Source organism: Mobula hypostoma, chromosome 9, assembly GCF_963921235.1.
Source record: "Mobula hypostoma chromosome 9, sMobHyp1.1, whole genome shotgun sequence".
In the NCBI taxonomy this organism is placed as follows: domain Eukaryota; kingdom Metazoa; phylum Chordata; class Chondrichthyes; order Myliobatiformes; family Myliobatidae; genus Mobula; species Mobula hypostoma.
This window is the reverse complement of record NC_086105.1, coordinates 3,164,398-3,178,876: the sequence shown is the minus strand read 5'-3', so window position 1 is coordinate 3,178,876 and position 14,479 is coordinate 3,164,398. Positions and strand designations below refer to the sequence as shown.

At 48.2% G+C, this 14,479-nt stretch overlaps 1 protein-coding gene across 7 annotated transcripts in view; it reads left to right on the top strand.

Moving 5' to 3' along the window:
- LOC134351452 (anoctamin-4-like) overlaps positions 1-14,479 on the top strand; it is a 226,299-nt gene that overhangs the window by 147,756 nt on the left and 64,064 nt on the right. For all 7 annotated transcript variants that reach the window (XM_063057598.1, XM_063057597.1, XM_063057595.1 and 4 more), the window contains 7 exons: positions 1,485-1,606; positions 3,534-3,668; positions 5,675-5,771; positions 5,906-5,966; positions 8,485-8,567; positions 11,256-11,396; positions 12,823-12,987. In XM_063057598.1, the coding sequence (XP_062913668.1) occupies positions 1,485-1,606; positions 3,534-3,668; positions 5,675-5,771; positions 5,906-5,966; positions 8,485-8,567; positions 11,256-11,396; positions 12,823-12,987 (804 nt within the window). The remainder of the gene's footprint in view (positions 1-1,484; positions 1,607-3,533; positions 3,669-5,674; positions 5,772-5,905; positions 5,967-8,484; positions 8,568-11,255; positions 11,397-12,822; positions 12,988-14,479) is intronic.

The window sequence follows — 14,479 nt, the reverse complement described above, 5'->3', positions numbered from 1 at the left end:
GGGGTGTGCGGGACTATAATCCAGGTGCAGGTCGATGGGACTGGGCGGATTTTCTCAGCATAGACTAAGTGGGCTGAAGGGCCTGTTTCTGTGCTCTAGTCTTCTATGAATTCTCTCCCCAAGTGGCTGTGGAATCCAGACATTCAAGACCAACATGGATAGATTTTTGTCAAATGGGGGGGCGGCGGGGGGGGGGGAATCAGGGTTATGGGATTAGTGCCTCAAGGTTAAAGGTCAGCCTTGAATGGAAAAGCAGGGCTGAGGGGCCGAATGGCCTCCCTCTGCCATCACTGTTCAAGGTAGTGGCAGTACGACAGAACTCCTGTAATCACTGGGAAATGCTGAAGGTTGAGGTGATTGCCTCACATCAGGCTGAAGCCTGAAGATGTGGGAAGTGCAGGCAAATTTCTTCAGACAGCACACAAAATATTAGGGGTGATGGGCAGGTGAGGGGAAGAGACGGTTAGGGGAGAATAGTTGCCGTCCTGGACTGAGACCTTTCACCTTTGGGGCTCCACGGTAGCGTAGTTGTTGGCGCGATGTTTTTAAACTCAGGGCATTGGGCTTTGGTGTTCAATTCTGACTTCATCCGTAAGGAGTCTGTAGGTCCTCCCCGTGGAACGTGTGGGTTTTCTCAGGGTGCTTTGGTTTCCTCCCACAGTCCAAATCCATATCAGTTAGTAGGTTAATGAAGTGTAAGTGGTCCTGTGATTCGGCGAGGGTTCAATCGGGGTTTGCCGAGTGGCACGGGTCAAAGGGCTGGTTCAGGGCCATCAAGTAAAAATAATGTGCGATGAAGGGACTTGGCCTGAAATGTCGACTGTTTATTCCTCTCTATAGATGCTGCCTGACCTGCTGAGTTCCTCCAGCATTTTGTGTGTTGCTCTGGATTTCCAGCCTCTGCAGAATCTCTTGTGCTCATAAATCACTTCAGAATCAACTTTATTATCACTGACTGGTGCTGTGAAGTTTATTGTTGCAGCATTACAAAGTCAAAGTATATTTATTATCAGAGCATACAACCGCGAGATTCACCTTCCCGCAGATAGCCTTGAAACAAAGAAACACCGTGGGACTGTTCAAAGACACTTAACGTATAAAAAAACAACAAATCACACAGCCAGCAAAAAATGAGTGAATAACACACAGAATGTAAAACATCGACCACAGAGTCCTGGAGACAGCCTGGGAACGTTAATGTTAGTTCAGTTCAATTTAACACTGTGCCATTTGGTGACTGCAGGCCCCAGAACTAGTCGGCATCAAACTGCTCCGATGAAAATCGCATTAGGGTTAGGCTCTGTAGAACATCTGCGTACATCTGTAGAACCTTGTATGAATCTTTGCTAGCCTCCCAAATCTCCTCAAATTCCGATAAAGTAGATCTGCCTATGAGCTGCCTTTGTGATTGCATCAATGCGTTGGGCCCTTGTTTAAATCCAGCCTGATGGACATTCCTGATGTTTCTTTCTGTTTTGTTTCAGGGAAGTTACAAAAGCAATAAGTCAGTAAAGACCCACAGAGGTTTAAACCACCGCCATCTGCTGTATGAATGTTGGGCGTGGTGGGGGGTCTGGTACAAATTCCAGCCGCTCGACCTGGTCAGGTGAGTCTGCCACAGAGTGAAGCCATGATTACTGAGCTGGAGCTTGCCGAGGGAGCCAGACTATCACCCGGTACACTGCTGGCACCTTTGGGTGTCAGGACTGGTCCTTGCACCCACCAGAAGAGCCACACGTGCAGGGCAAGGCCTCTGGGCCGTTCCCCAGGTGTTTCTCCTGCAGGGATACAGAACCTGCTGGACTCATTGCTTCTGGGTGGGAGGCCGACTGACTAATCCCGTGCCAGGTTATTGAACGATTGATTTATTATTGTCACGGGGACAGAGGTACGGTGAAAGACTTGTCCATATAGAACAAGGTTAGACTGGAGCCCCTGAGCTCAATAACACAATGAATCAGCCGAAGGCCTGACTTCCTGTTGAGTGTAGGAAGACGGTGAGATAGTTCACCAGGAGCTGAATCGTACTGCACAGGAGGAGGTCACCATGATCAGACTGCACTTGGAGCATTGTGAATAGTTCTGGGCCCCTTATCTAAGGAAAGATGTGGCATTGGAGAGGATCCAGAGGAGGTTCACAAGGATAATTCCAGGTTTACATATGAGGAGCATTTGATGGCTCCTGGCCTGTACTTGCCGGAGTTTAGAAAAATAAGGGGGGAATCTCATTGAAACCTATTGAATATTGAATGGCCTTGATAAGTGGATGTTGCCTATAGTGGGGGAGTCTCAGACCAGAGGACACAGCTTCGGAATAGAAGGACATCCATTTAGGACAGGGATAAGAAGGAATTTCTTTAGCCAGAAGGTGGTGAATCTGTGGAATTCATTGCCACAGACGGCTCCAGAGAACAAGTCATTGGGTATATTTAAAACAGATGTTGATAGGTTCATGATTAGTCAAGGAATCAAAGTTTACAGGGAGAGGGCAGAAGAACGAGGTTAAAAGGGATAATAAATCAGCCGTGAAACGGATTCAATGGGCTGACAGCCATGAGGGAATTGTGAAACGGATTCGATGGGCTGAATGGCGTGTTTTGCTCCTGATGGTTTCTTGCTCTTTCTGCGTCGCCCCTTGAGTGTTTACTGGTTGGCAGTACTACACTCCCACCTCACCGATCTGATGGGACAGAATACTCACCTCCTCCTGCGGTGTGTATGTACCCGATATAACAAGCAATGGGGCAGAATTCCAAGGAACTGCGGTGTAATCATTGTTCCTTGCTGCATGCTAAGGGTAGCTCTTGCCCAGATGTGTGTGTGTAATGGCACAGATGTTTGAATCACCCCTACAAACCCTCCACATCTGGTGCCCGTTGCATAATCCGGGTCTGGACTCATTCTGTGCGTTATCCAAGGATCCCAGGAGTTTCGAGGCCAAATTGGGTCAGATTGTGTGTTGGTGCAGTCGCACAGCGGTTAGCAAACGGTGTTACAGTGTCAGCGAGCCAGGTTCAGTCACAACCACTGTCTGTAAGGAGTTTGGACATTCTCACCGTGACTGCATGGGCTTCCACCACTGTCCCAGTTTCCTCCCACAGTCCAAAGATGTACAGGATTGGAGATTAATTGGTCACATGCGTGTAATTGGGTGGCTGGCTTGTTGGGTCAGAAGGGCCTGATACTGTCTGTATCTCTAAGTAAATAAAATATGTAAGTTAACCCCACAAAATGCTGGAGAAACTCAACAGGTCAGGCAGCATCTATGGAGAAAAATACACAGTCGACATTCCGACCCAAAATCCTTCAGTCCTGATGAAACGTCAACTGTTTATTCATTTCCATAGATGCTGCCTGACCTGCTGAGTTCCTCCTGCACTTTGTGTGTGTTCCTCTGGATTTCCAGCGTCTGCAGAACCTCTTGTTTATGTCAGTTAACCACGCCTGTTCATTGAATTGGTGTGCCAATTGGTGAGTTGCCGTCAGCTTCTGACCCCATATACCAATGGTTTCTTTCACCCGCGGCTTTGCAGGCGCTATTTTGGGGAGAAGATTGGCCTCTACTTTGCCTGGCTGGGCTGGTACACTGGAATGCTCTTCCCTGCTGCTGCCGTCGGCTTAATCGTGTTTCTCTACGGAGTCTTCACCATTGATCACTGCCAAGTGAGGTAAGGTTGGGCAGGGCCTGGCGTTCAATCCCCATTGGGATTGTTCCCCTTGTGCTGGGAGCAGGGTGTCTCTACCTAGATGCCTGACGTACACTCTCCTCTCCTATCAGATTACTCCTTCTACAGCCCTTTACTTTTTCCACCTATCATTTCCCAGCTTCCTACTTCATCCCCCCTCTCCCAGCCATCTGATTTCACCTATCACCTTTCAGCTCATCCCGCTTCCCCTCCCCCCACCTTCTTACTTGGGCATCTTCCCCCTTCCTTCCCAGTCCTGATGAAGAGTCTGGGCTTGAAATGTCATCTGTTTATTCATTTCCAAAGATGCTGCCTAACCTGCTGAGTTCCTCCAGCATTTTGTGTGCGTTGCTCTGGGTTTCCAGCATCTGCAGAATCTCTCGTGTTTATAATCTCTCATGGTTTTGAGCCCTTTCAGGAGGACACAGGGGCACGGAGGCCTCAGTGACAGGGACCTGGGTTCAACCACAACCTCTGTTGCTGTCTGCGTGGAGTTTGCATGCTCCCCCGGTGACCAGGGTGCTTTGCTGTCTTTCCTCATCCCAAGAGTGTTCAGGTGACTGGATGAACTGACTGCCATAAGTGACCTGTAATGTAGTTGTGTGGCAGGGAACACGTTAGGTGTTGATGGGATGAGAGCAGCTACTGGGAAATGTTAAATTAAAAATTAAAAACACAAGAGATTCTGCAGATGCTGGAAATCCAGAGCAACCCACACAAAATGCTGGAGGAACTCAGCAGGTCAGGCAGCATCTATGGAGGAGAATAGTCAATGTTTCAGGCCGAGACCCTTCATCGGGACTGGAAAGGTAGAGGAAAGAAGGCAGAATAAGAAGGTGGGGGAATGGAAGGAGAACAAGCTAGAAGGTGATAGGTGACACCAGGTGAGGGGGAAGGTGGGTGGGTGGGGAAGGAAGATGATGTGATAAACTGGGGGGTGATAGGTGGAAAAGATAAAAGGCTGGGGACACGGGAATCTGACAGGAGGAGAGTGGACCATGAGAGGGAACCACAGGGAGGTGATAGTAGGCGAGGAGAAGGGAAGGTGTGAAGGAGGAAGTAACGAGAATGGGAAATGGAAAAAGAAGGGGGAGGTGAGGAAAATTACTAGAAGTTGGAGAAATTGGTGTTCATACAATCAGGTTGGAGGCTACCCAGATGGAATATGAGGTGTTGCTCCTCCAATTAAAATGGAATTGGTTTATTATTGCATATCTAGCGAGGTACAGTGAAGATTTTATTTTGCATGCCATTCATGCAGATCATTTCATCATTACACAGGGCATTAAGGTAGTACACAGTAAAACAAGTGTTACAGTTAGAGAGAAAGTGCAGTGCAGGTAGACTAAGGTGCAAGATCATAATAAAGGGGACTATGAGGTCAAGAGTCTATCTTATCACGCTAGGGAACTGTCCAATAGTGAGATAGAAGCTGACCTTGAGCCTGGTGGTATGTGCTTTCAGGCTTTTGTATCTCCCACCTGATGAAAGAGGCAAAAGAGAGAAGTCTGCGATGGGAAGGTCTCTGATTGTGCTGGCTGCTTTACTCTTATCAGTCTCTAAAAATTGTGAACTAGCCGAGAAACATTCCTTACACAAAATATCAAGTATCTTGTTATGTCGATGAATCCTCAGTAGCCTCACAGTTAGACGCTGGATATGAGACTTATGGTTTCCCTGGCTGACCCACATTTTCTAGATTCCTGAGCCCTGGCCAGGCCCATAATGTTGAGGGAGTTTTTCCACAGGTACAGGTTTGAGCAGAGGAGCAGGGCTTCAGACTCTTTGATAGGCCCAAAGCCCTCAACCAGCTGGTGGATTGGGCACACTCCCCATGAGTGGGGAAGTGAGTGAGCTCTGCGAGTCAGTATTGATTTGCTAGGTTGAACGGCCTCCTTATGAACCATGAGGAAAAATAATTACAGTACCATTCCAGAGTTAACAAGTCCCACACCCTCTGTGCGGTAACTGTCTCTGTCTTATTCTAGTAAAGAAATTTGTGAAGCAACAGAAATCATTATGTGTCCGCTCTGCGACCGGCACTGTGGCTACCAGCGGTTATCACACAGCTGTCTCTATGCCAAGGTATGGTTGTTTGATCTGGCTGACCAATTGGGCGGGTGAGGGGTGAAATGCCAGGGCAAGGGAGCAGGGGTTGGTGGAGACAACTTGTTCACTCTGTTTTCCAATAACGAGCTCTCATCTTCTTCCATCTACAGGTGACGCATCTGTTTGACAACCAAGCGACTGTGTTCTTTGCCGTTTTCATGGCCGTCTGGGGTAGGTGCCCATTATAATTGAGCAATATTTCCCTCCGATAGGTCCTGAGTTTTCACCACCGCTTGGATTCCTTTTCCAACGACTCCAGAGTGTGTCCAATCCATAAGACCATAAGATATACCAGCAGAGGCAGGCCATTCGGACCATTGAGTCTGCTCCAGCATTCAATCATAGGCTAACCCAATTCTTCCAGTCATCCCCACTCCACTGCCTCCTCCCTTTGATGCCCTGGCTAATCAAGAACCTATCTATCGCTGCCTTAAATACACCCAATGACTTGGCCTCCACAGCCGCTCGTGGCACAAATTCCACAGATTTACCACCCTCTGACTAAAGTAATTTCTCCGCATCTCTGTTCTAAATGGACATCCTTCAATCCTGCAGTCGTGCCCTCTTGTCCTAGACTCCCCTACCATGGGAAATAACTTTACCATAGCTACTCTGTTCAGGCCTTTTAACATTCGGAATATTTCTATGAGATCCCCCCTCATTCTCCCAAACTCCAGGGAATACAGCCCAAGAGCTGCCAGACATTCCTCATACAGTAACCCTTTCATTGCTGGAATCATTCTTGTGAATCTTCTCTGAGCCCTCTCCAATGTCAAAATAAGGAGCCCAAAACTGCACACAATACTCCAAATGTGGTCTCACTAGTGCCTTATAGAGCCCCAACATCACATGCTCTTATATTCTATACCTCTAGAGATGAATACCAACATTTCATTCACCTTCTTCACAACCGACTCAACCTGGAGGTTAACCTTTAGGGTATACTGCACAAGGACTCCCAAGTCCCTTTGCATCTCTGCATTTTGAATTCTCTCCCCATCTAAATAATAGTCTGCCCATTTATTTCTTCCACCACAGTGCATGACAATACACCTTCCAATATTGTATTTCATTTTCCACTTCTTTGCCCATTCCCCTAAACTATCTAAGTCTCTCTGTTTCCTCAACACTACCCACTCCTCCACCCATCTGTCTATCATCAGCAAATTTAGCCACAAATCTATTAATCCTGTAGTCCAAATCATTGACATACATCGTAAAAAGCATCGGTCCCAACACCAACCCCTGTGGAACTCCACTAGTAATTGGCAGCCAGCCAGAATAGGATCCCTTTATTCCCACTCTCTGTTTTCTGCCGACCAGCCAATGCTCCACCCATGCCAGTAACTTCCCTGTAGTTGCATGGGCCTTATCTTGCTAAGCAGCCTCCTGCCTGCTGTAGACCAGAGCCACATTTTACAGAACACCCATGGAGTAAGGAAATGGCAGGGTCCCTCCCCTGTAGTCAGGGTATTATCCCCTGTGGGTGGGGCATTGTCCAGGGAACCACCCACTGTGAGTGGGGTATTGGCTGGGGAACTGCCCATTGTGGGTAGAGTATTGGCTGGGGAACCGCCCCTTGTGGGTAGGACATTGGTCAGGGAACTGCCCACTGTGGTTGGCGCATTGGTCAGGGAACCGCCCAGTACGTGTGGAACATTGGGCAAGGAACCGCCCACTGTAGATGGGGCATTGGGCAGGGAGCTGCCCACTGTGGGTGGGTAATTGACAAGGGATCTGCCCATTGTCAATGGGGTATTGGCCAGGGACCTGCCCACTGTGGGTGGAGCAGTGGCCAGGAATTTGCCCACTGTGGGTGCGACATTGGCCAGGAATCCACCCCTCTGGGGGAGAGGCATTGAACTGAGGTCTGCCCCTGTGAGCAGGGCTTCGGCCTGAGAGTGGGTGCCCTGCTGGACACAGCATTGGCTGGAGATGTCCGCCCACCATGGACAGGGCATTGACCAGGGTATCAGCCACTATGGCTTTGCATTGGTTGGGCATCCACCCCTCTATTTGCTGACCAAGCACCCATTTACAATATGCGCAACTTCCCTCCTTGTATTCCCATCCTATTCCACCCCAGCTTTCTGCCGCTACATCAGAGGCCATTTACAACAGCCCCATTACCTCATGTTCCCCGTGTTCTTGGAATGACGGAGGAAACAGGAGCACCCAGGGATAACCAACCGATTCCCATGGCTATCTCAACTATACCTCTTCCTACCCTATCTCCTGTAAATATGCTGTTCCCTTTCTTCAGTCCCTTCGTCTCTGCCACATCTGTTTGTGGGACGAGGCATTCCTTTCCAGGACATCAGAGATGTCCTCCTTCTTTTTAAAGAATGACACCACACAGACAGCATCAGAGTTCAGGACGGATCCTACTGTAAGTCTCCGGAAGGGTGAGGCCTCGGATCTGTGCTTACGTGGTGATGTGGTGTCAGGGTGTCCCTGTGAGAAGGGTGGTATACAGGGAGTGTCACGTGGTGCCAACAGCGGGCTCCTACCTCACTCATCTATGGCTTGGAGATTGCTCTGTGCACACTCACTTGCTGCTCTGTGAGATCACACAGTCCCACTACATAGGTCTTTCTTTGCCCTGTGCCCTCCAGGAAATCCACCGTGCCCCCATTCTCCAGCCCCTTGTCCCATCTGTAACCTCCTGTCTCCACTCCCCCTACTGCAGCCACAGTCTTCCTGGAGTTCTGGAAACGCAGACGAGCTGTCATTGCCTACGACTGGGACTTGATTGACTGGGAAGAGGAGGAGGTGAGTGACTATTAACAAAATCTTGGAATTTGTTACTGTTCAAGCAGTTGATTAAGTTGGCTTGTATGAGAATTGTGGATGTTAATTCTCGATAGGGAAATCAGTGAACCTCTGTTGTTTGTGAGCTACAGAATTTCAATGATATGGACGAAAACGTAGATGGGTGGATTAGCAAGTTTGCAGATGTCACCAATGACTCCTTCTCCAACCCTCCTCCTCCTCTTGGACACCTCGCTCCGGTTCTCTGCCTGCCCTGGATCTTTTCATGTCTGATTGCCAACGAGATATCAACCGTCCTCCTCAAACCTTACCCCCTCTGAACGCATTTCCCTCCACTTTCTCCACACCATCCCAATCTTGCCATCAAACCCACAGACAAAGGGGGTGCTGTTCTACTGTGGTGGACGGACCTCTACCTTGCTGAGGCCTGGCAGCAACACTCAGACACCACATCTGACTTACCCCTTTAAGAGGACCCCACTCCAGACCATCAGAAAACTGTCTCTAACACCATTACTGACCTCATCAACTCTGGAGAACTCCCATCCACTGCCACCAAACTCAGTTAGTTCCCTTAGCCCTCACAGCTCGTTTCTACCTCCTATACTAGATCCACAAACCTGACTTTCTAGGTAGTCCCATTGTCTCTGACTGCTCCTGCCCAAATGATCTTGTATCCTCCTGCCTTGAATCCATTCTATCTCCCTTCATTCTGTCCCTTTCCACCTACATCTGCGACACTTCGCATGCCCTCGATCTCCTCAACAACTTTCAATTCCCTGGTCCTGACTATCTCATTTTCACTGTGGATGTCCAGTCTATCCCCGGTTTCCATCCTCCAACAAGAAGGCCTTCAAGCCCTCCGCATCGTTCTCATTAAAAGAACCCACCAGTTCCCCTCCACCACCACCCTCCTCCATCTGTCAGAAATGGTCCTCACCCTCAACAACTACTCCGTTAGCTCCTCCCACTTTCTCCAGACTCAAGGGCTGGCCATGGACACCCCCATGGGTCCCAGCTATGCCTACCTGTTCGTTGGCTATGTGCAATGGTCCATGTTCCAAGCCTTCCCTGGTAATGCTGGCCAATTTTTCCTCTGCTACATTGATGACTGTATTGGTGCTGCTTCATGCACCCAAGCTGAGCTCATCAATTTAATCAAATTTGCCTCCAAGTTCCAACCTGCCTTTAAATTCACTTGGTACATCTCCAACACACCCCCTCCCCTTTCTCGACCTCTCTGTCTCTATCTCTGGAGAAACTGTCGACCGGCACTTTTCATTAACCAACTGATTCCCATGGCTATCTTGACTCTACCTCTTCCTACCCAATCCCCTGTACATATGTTGTTCCTTTTTCTCAGTTCCTTAGTCTCTGCCACATCTGTTTCCAGGATGAGGCATTCCTTCCCAGGACATCAGCGATGTCCTCCTCCTTTAAAGAATGGGGTTTCCCTTCCCCCAGCATTGGTGGTGCCCTCACCCATATCTCCTCCATTTTCCGGACATCTGTGCTCACCCCATCTCCTCACTGCTTTAACAGTGATAGAGTTCCTCTTGTCTTTACCTACCAACCCATGAGTCTCTGCATCCAATGCATCATTCTCCGCATCTTCCTCCATCCTACCAGACCTCTCCCTCTCCATCCCCCCACCTCCACTTTCCACAGGGATTCATTCTCTGAGTGATTCCCTTGTCCATTCAACCCTCCCCACTAATCTCCCTCCTGACACATCCCTGCAGCCAACAGAAGTGCTACACCAGCCCATTCACCTCCTCTCTCACCTCCATTCAGGACCTCAGACAGTCTCTCCAGGTGAAGCAACAACCTGCTGAGTTTGTCTATTGTGTCCGGGTTTCCACTGCAGTCTCCTCCACATTGCTGCGATCCGGTGTAAGGGGACCGCTTTGTCGAGCTCCTCTGCTTCATCCACCAACGGTGGAATTTCCTGGTGGCCAACCATTTTACTTCCTATATCCATTCCAATCAACATGCCTTCTCTTTTGCCATGATGAGGCCACTCTCAGGGTGGAGGAGTAACCTCATATTCTTTCTAATTAGCTTCCAGCCTGATTGCATGAACATTAATTTCTCCTTCTGGTCAAACAAAAATTCCTTTTCTCTTCTATTCCCCTCTCTGTTCTTTTCCCTCTTCTCCTCACCTGCCTATCACTTCCCCTGGTGCCCTTTCTCCTATAGTCCATTCTCCTCTCCTATCAGATTCTTCCTCTCTAGTTCTTGACCTTTCCCTATCCCCTTCTGGCTATCCTCCTTTCCCTTCCCCACCTTTTTATTCTGGCATCTTCCCCCTTCCTTTCCAGTCCTGTAGAAGGGTTTCAGCCCAAAGCATCAATAGTTTATTCATTTCCATAGATGCTGCCTGAGCTGCTGAGTTCCTCCAGCATTTTGTGTGTGCAGCTCTGCCTTTTGAAAGTGTACTCAGTGCTGGGGAGGATAGTTCCCAGACTGAGTTTGCTGAGTTAACAATTTTGTACAGCTTTTTCCGATCCTGTTTAACTAGGAAGGGCATCATGCCAAGCACTAATTGTAAAATGTAGTGATGAGTTGTGTTTTTCTGCCCTTGCCGAGTTCCTGCTCCAGGTGTCTCTGTTCAGAAACTCAAACTGACCATAAATCCTCTGGCGAGTTCTCCAAGGAAAGTGGAAATTATTTCTGTTCACCCATCAGGATGAAATCCGCCCACAGTTCGAGGCGAAATACTCCAAGAAGGAGCGTGTCAACCCGATATCAGGAAAGCCAGAACCTTACCAAGCGTTCACAGACAAATGCAGCAGGATTATCGTATCAGCTTCTGGAATATTCTTCATGGTTAGTGATCATGTGGGGGAGAATGCATCAGCCTAACAGCCTGAGCACTGGACCGCTGTCACACCGGACTCGTTTCTCACCCTATTGCTTTGCCGGGGTGGTGGTGGAGGCAGCTACATCAGGGGCATTTAAGGGATTCTTAGATGGGCACATGGATGATAGAAAAATGGAGGGTTAGGGAGCAGCAAAGTGTTAGATTGATCCTGGTGTAGATTCAGTGGTTGGTACAACAATGTGATCTGAAGGGTCTGTACTGTGCTGAACCATTCTGCGTTCTATAGTCAGAGTCACACAATCTGTACTATGCTGAACCGTTCTGTAGTCAGAGTCACACAACATGAAAGCAGGCCATTTGGCCCAACTTATCCATGCTGAACAAGATTCCCATCTAAGCTAGTCCCACTATCCCATCATTGACCCATATCCATGTACCTGTCCAAGTGTCTTTCAAATGTTGTTATTGTTCCTGCCTGAACCACTCCCTCTGACAGCCCGCTGAAAATACTCACCACCGCTCTGAGTGAAAATGTTGTCCCATCAAATCTTTCCTCTCTTACTTTATATACTTCTGAGTCTTCTCTGATATTCTCCAATGAGCTCTGCAGAATTGAAGCAATTTTGTAAGGAGGAATGGCTTAAAATTCCTCCAAGCCAATGTACAGGACTGATGCAACAGTTACTGGAAACATTTGGTCGAAGTTATTGCTGTACGGGGGCGGGGGGAGTGGGGGTTGTGGGGGGGGGGGGTTACACCAGTTACTGAAAACAAAGGTTCACATCCTTTTTCCAACAAATACTTGTAATATTGGATAACTTTTCTCAATAACTAGTTGGACAAGTATAATGTTTCTTGTTTTATTTATTTAATTAGGTTCTCTTTATCTAGATTTAGGAGTTGTATGAATACAGTATCTGATCACATTTTAGGTCACGTTTATGCAGAAATAGAGACAATTCTACAGATTTCCCAAACTTTCTGGCAGCACTGTACATACTTTGATATTGTACTTTGCCCCTCATGCCTGCTCTATTGTTACCTCAATTTCATTTTCCTCCCCTTGTGCCACGCCTCTCGATTTCCATGGTAACTGTGAGTGCCATGGTAATGTAGCGGTTAGCGAGATGCTAATACAGCTCAGCTCTTTCCTGAGTTTGGAGTTCAAATCCAGTGCTGTCTGTGAGGTGTCACTGTACGTCCTTCCAGTTTTTCCTGAGTGCTGCGGTTTCTTCCCACAGTCCAAAGACAAACTGGGTAGGTTAATTGATCATTGTAAATTGTCCCACCATTAAGTTAGAGTTAATCAGGGTTGTCAGGGGTTGCTGGGCCCTCCTGGACTGAGTATTCACCCTGCGGGTGAAGACATTTGCTCTTTCTCCATCCTGTGGTCGGCCTGTGACATGAGCATCTCTGAACTCATTCCCACAGATCTGTGTGGTAATCGCTGCGGTGTTCGGTATTGTCATTTATCGAGTGGTGACGGTCAGCACCTTTGCAGCATTTGAGTGGGCTCTGATCCGCAACAACTCGCAGATCGCCACAACAGGGACGGCAGTCTGCATCAACTTCTGCATCATCATGCTTCTGAACGTGGTGAGTTTCCCCAGGAGAGACACATCAAGTTGGGCTGAGGGACTGGGTGGATTGTTAGTCTTTTCCCAGGGTCGAGGAGTCTAAAGCTAGAGGCCAGAGGGTGGTGCGTATATGGAGCAAGCTTCCAGGGTAAGTGGTGGAGCTGGATACAATTACACTGTTTGAAGAAACAGACAACATTTTGGACTGAGACCTTTCATCAGGACTCATCATAAGGTCCTGCTGAAGGGTGCCAACCCAAAACCTCGACTGCTCTCCATTTCCAGAGATGCTGCCTGACCTGCTGAGTTGCTCCAGCACCTTGTGTGTGTTGTTCTGGATTTCCAGCATCTGAAGAGTATATTGTGTTTATGTGTAGTGTTTTCAGGGCACCAGAGGGTTTCTCTGTATCACTGGTGGATCTGGCAGAAGTTCCCCCGGTTTGTAAAACATCACTGAGAAACTGTTCAAAGTTTTAAATGGAGACACTTCATAAAGTGTAAATCAGTTTTGAGAAGAGACTGGGGGAATTTAATTAGATGTATGAACTGTAGAAGGCTGTGGCGAAGTCTGCTGTAGACTAAAATGTTCGGTTCTGGTCGCCTCGTTATAGGAAGGATGTGAAAGATTTAGAGAGGGTGCAGAGATTTATCAGGATCCTTCCTGGATTAGAGAGCATGCCTTATGAGGATAGGGTGAGCGATCAAGGGCTTTTCTCTTTGGAGTGAAGGAGAATGAAAGGTGACTTGATAGAGGTGTATAAATAAGAGGCATAGATTGAGTGGACAGCCAGAGAGATTCCCAGGGAGGAACTGGCTAATACAAGGGGGTATAATTTTAAGATGATCGGAGGAAAGTATAGGGGGATGTCAAAGATAGATTTTTATAGAGAATGGTGTGTGTGTGTGGGGAACATCCTGCCAGGGGTGGTGGTAGAGGCAGATACTTTAGGGACATTTAAGAGACTTCTGGATAAGCATGTGATGTACAGTACTGTGCAGAAGTCTTAGGTACCCTAGTTTTTTTAATATAGTTTCAGATGGTACGGCCTCCACGGAGCCCTGATCTCAACATCGAGTCTGTCTGGGATTACCTGGAGAGACAGAAGCAAGTGAGACAGCCAAAGTCTGCTGAAGAACTGTGGCAAGTTACCAGATGATTTTCTTATAAAACTGCACAACAGTGTACCTAAGAGAATTGGTGCAGTTTTAAGGCAAAGTGTAGTCATGTCAAGTATTATACATCAAAGTTGCTGGTGAACGCAGCAGGCCAGGCAGCATCTATAGGAAGAAGCGCAGTCGACGTTTCAGGCCGAGACCCTTCGTCAGGACTAACTGAAGGAAGAGTGAGTAAGGGATTTGAAAGCTGGAGGGGGAGGGGGAGATGCAAAATGATAGGAGAAGACAGGAGGGGGAGGGATGGAGCCGAGAGCTGGACAGGTGATAGGCAGAAGGGGATACGAGAGGATCATGGGACAGGAGGTCCGGGAAGAAAGACGGGGGGGGGGGTGACC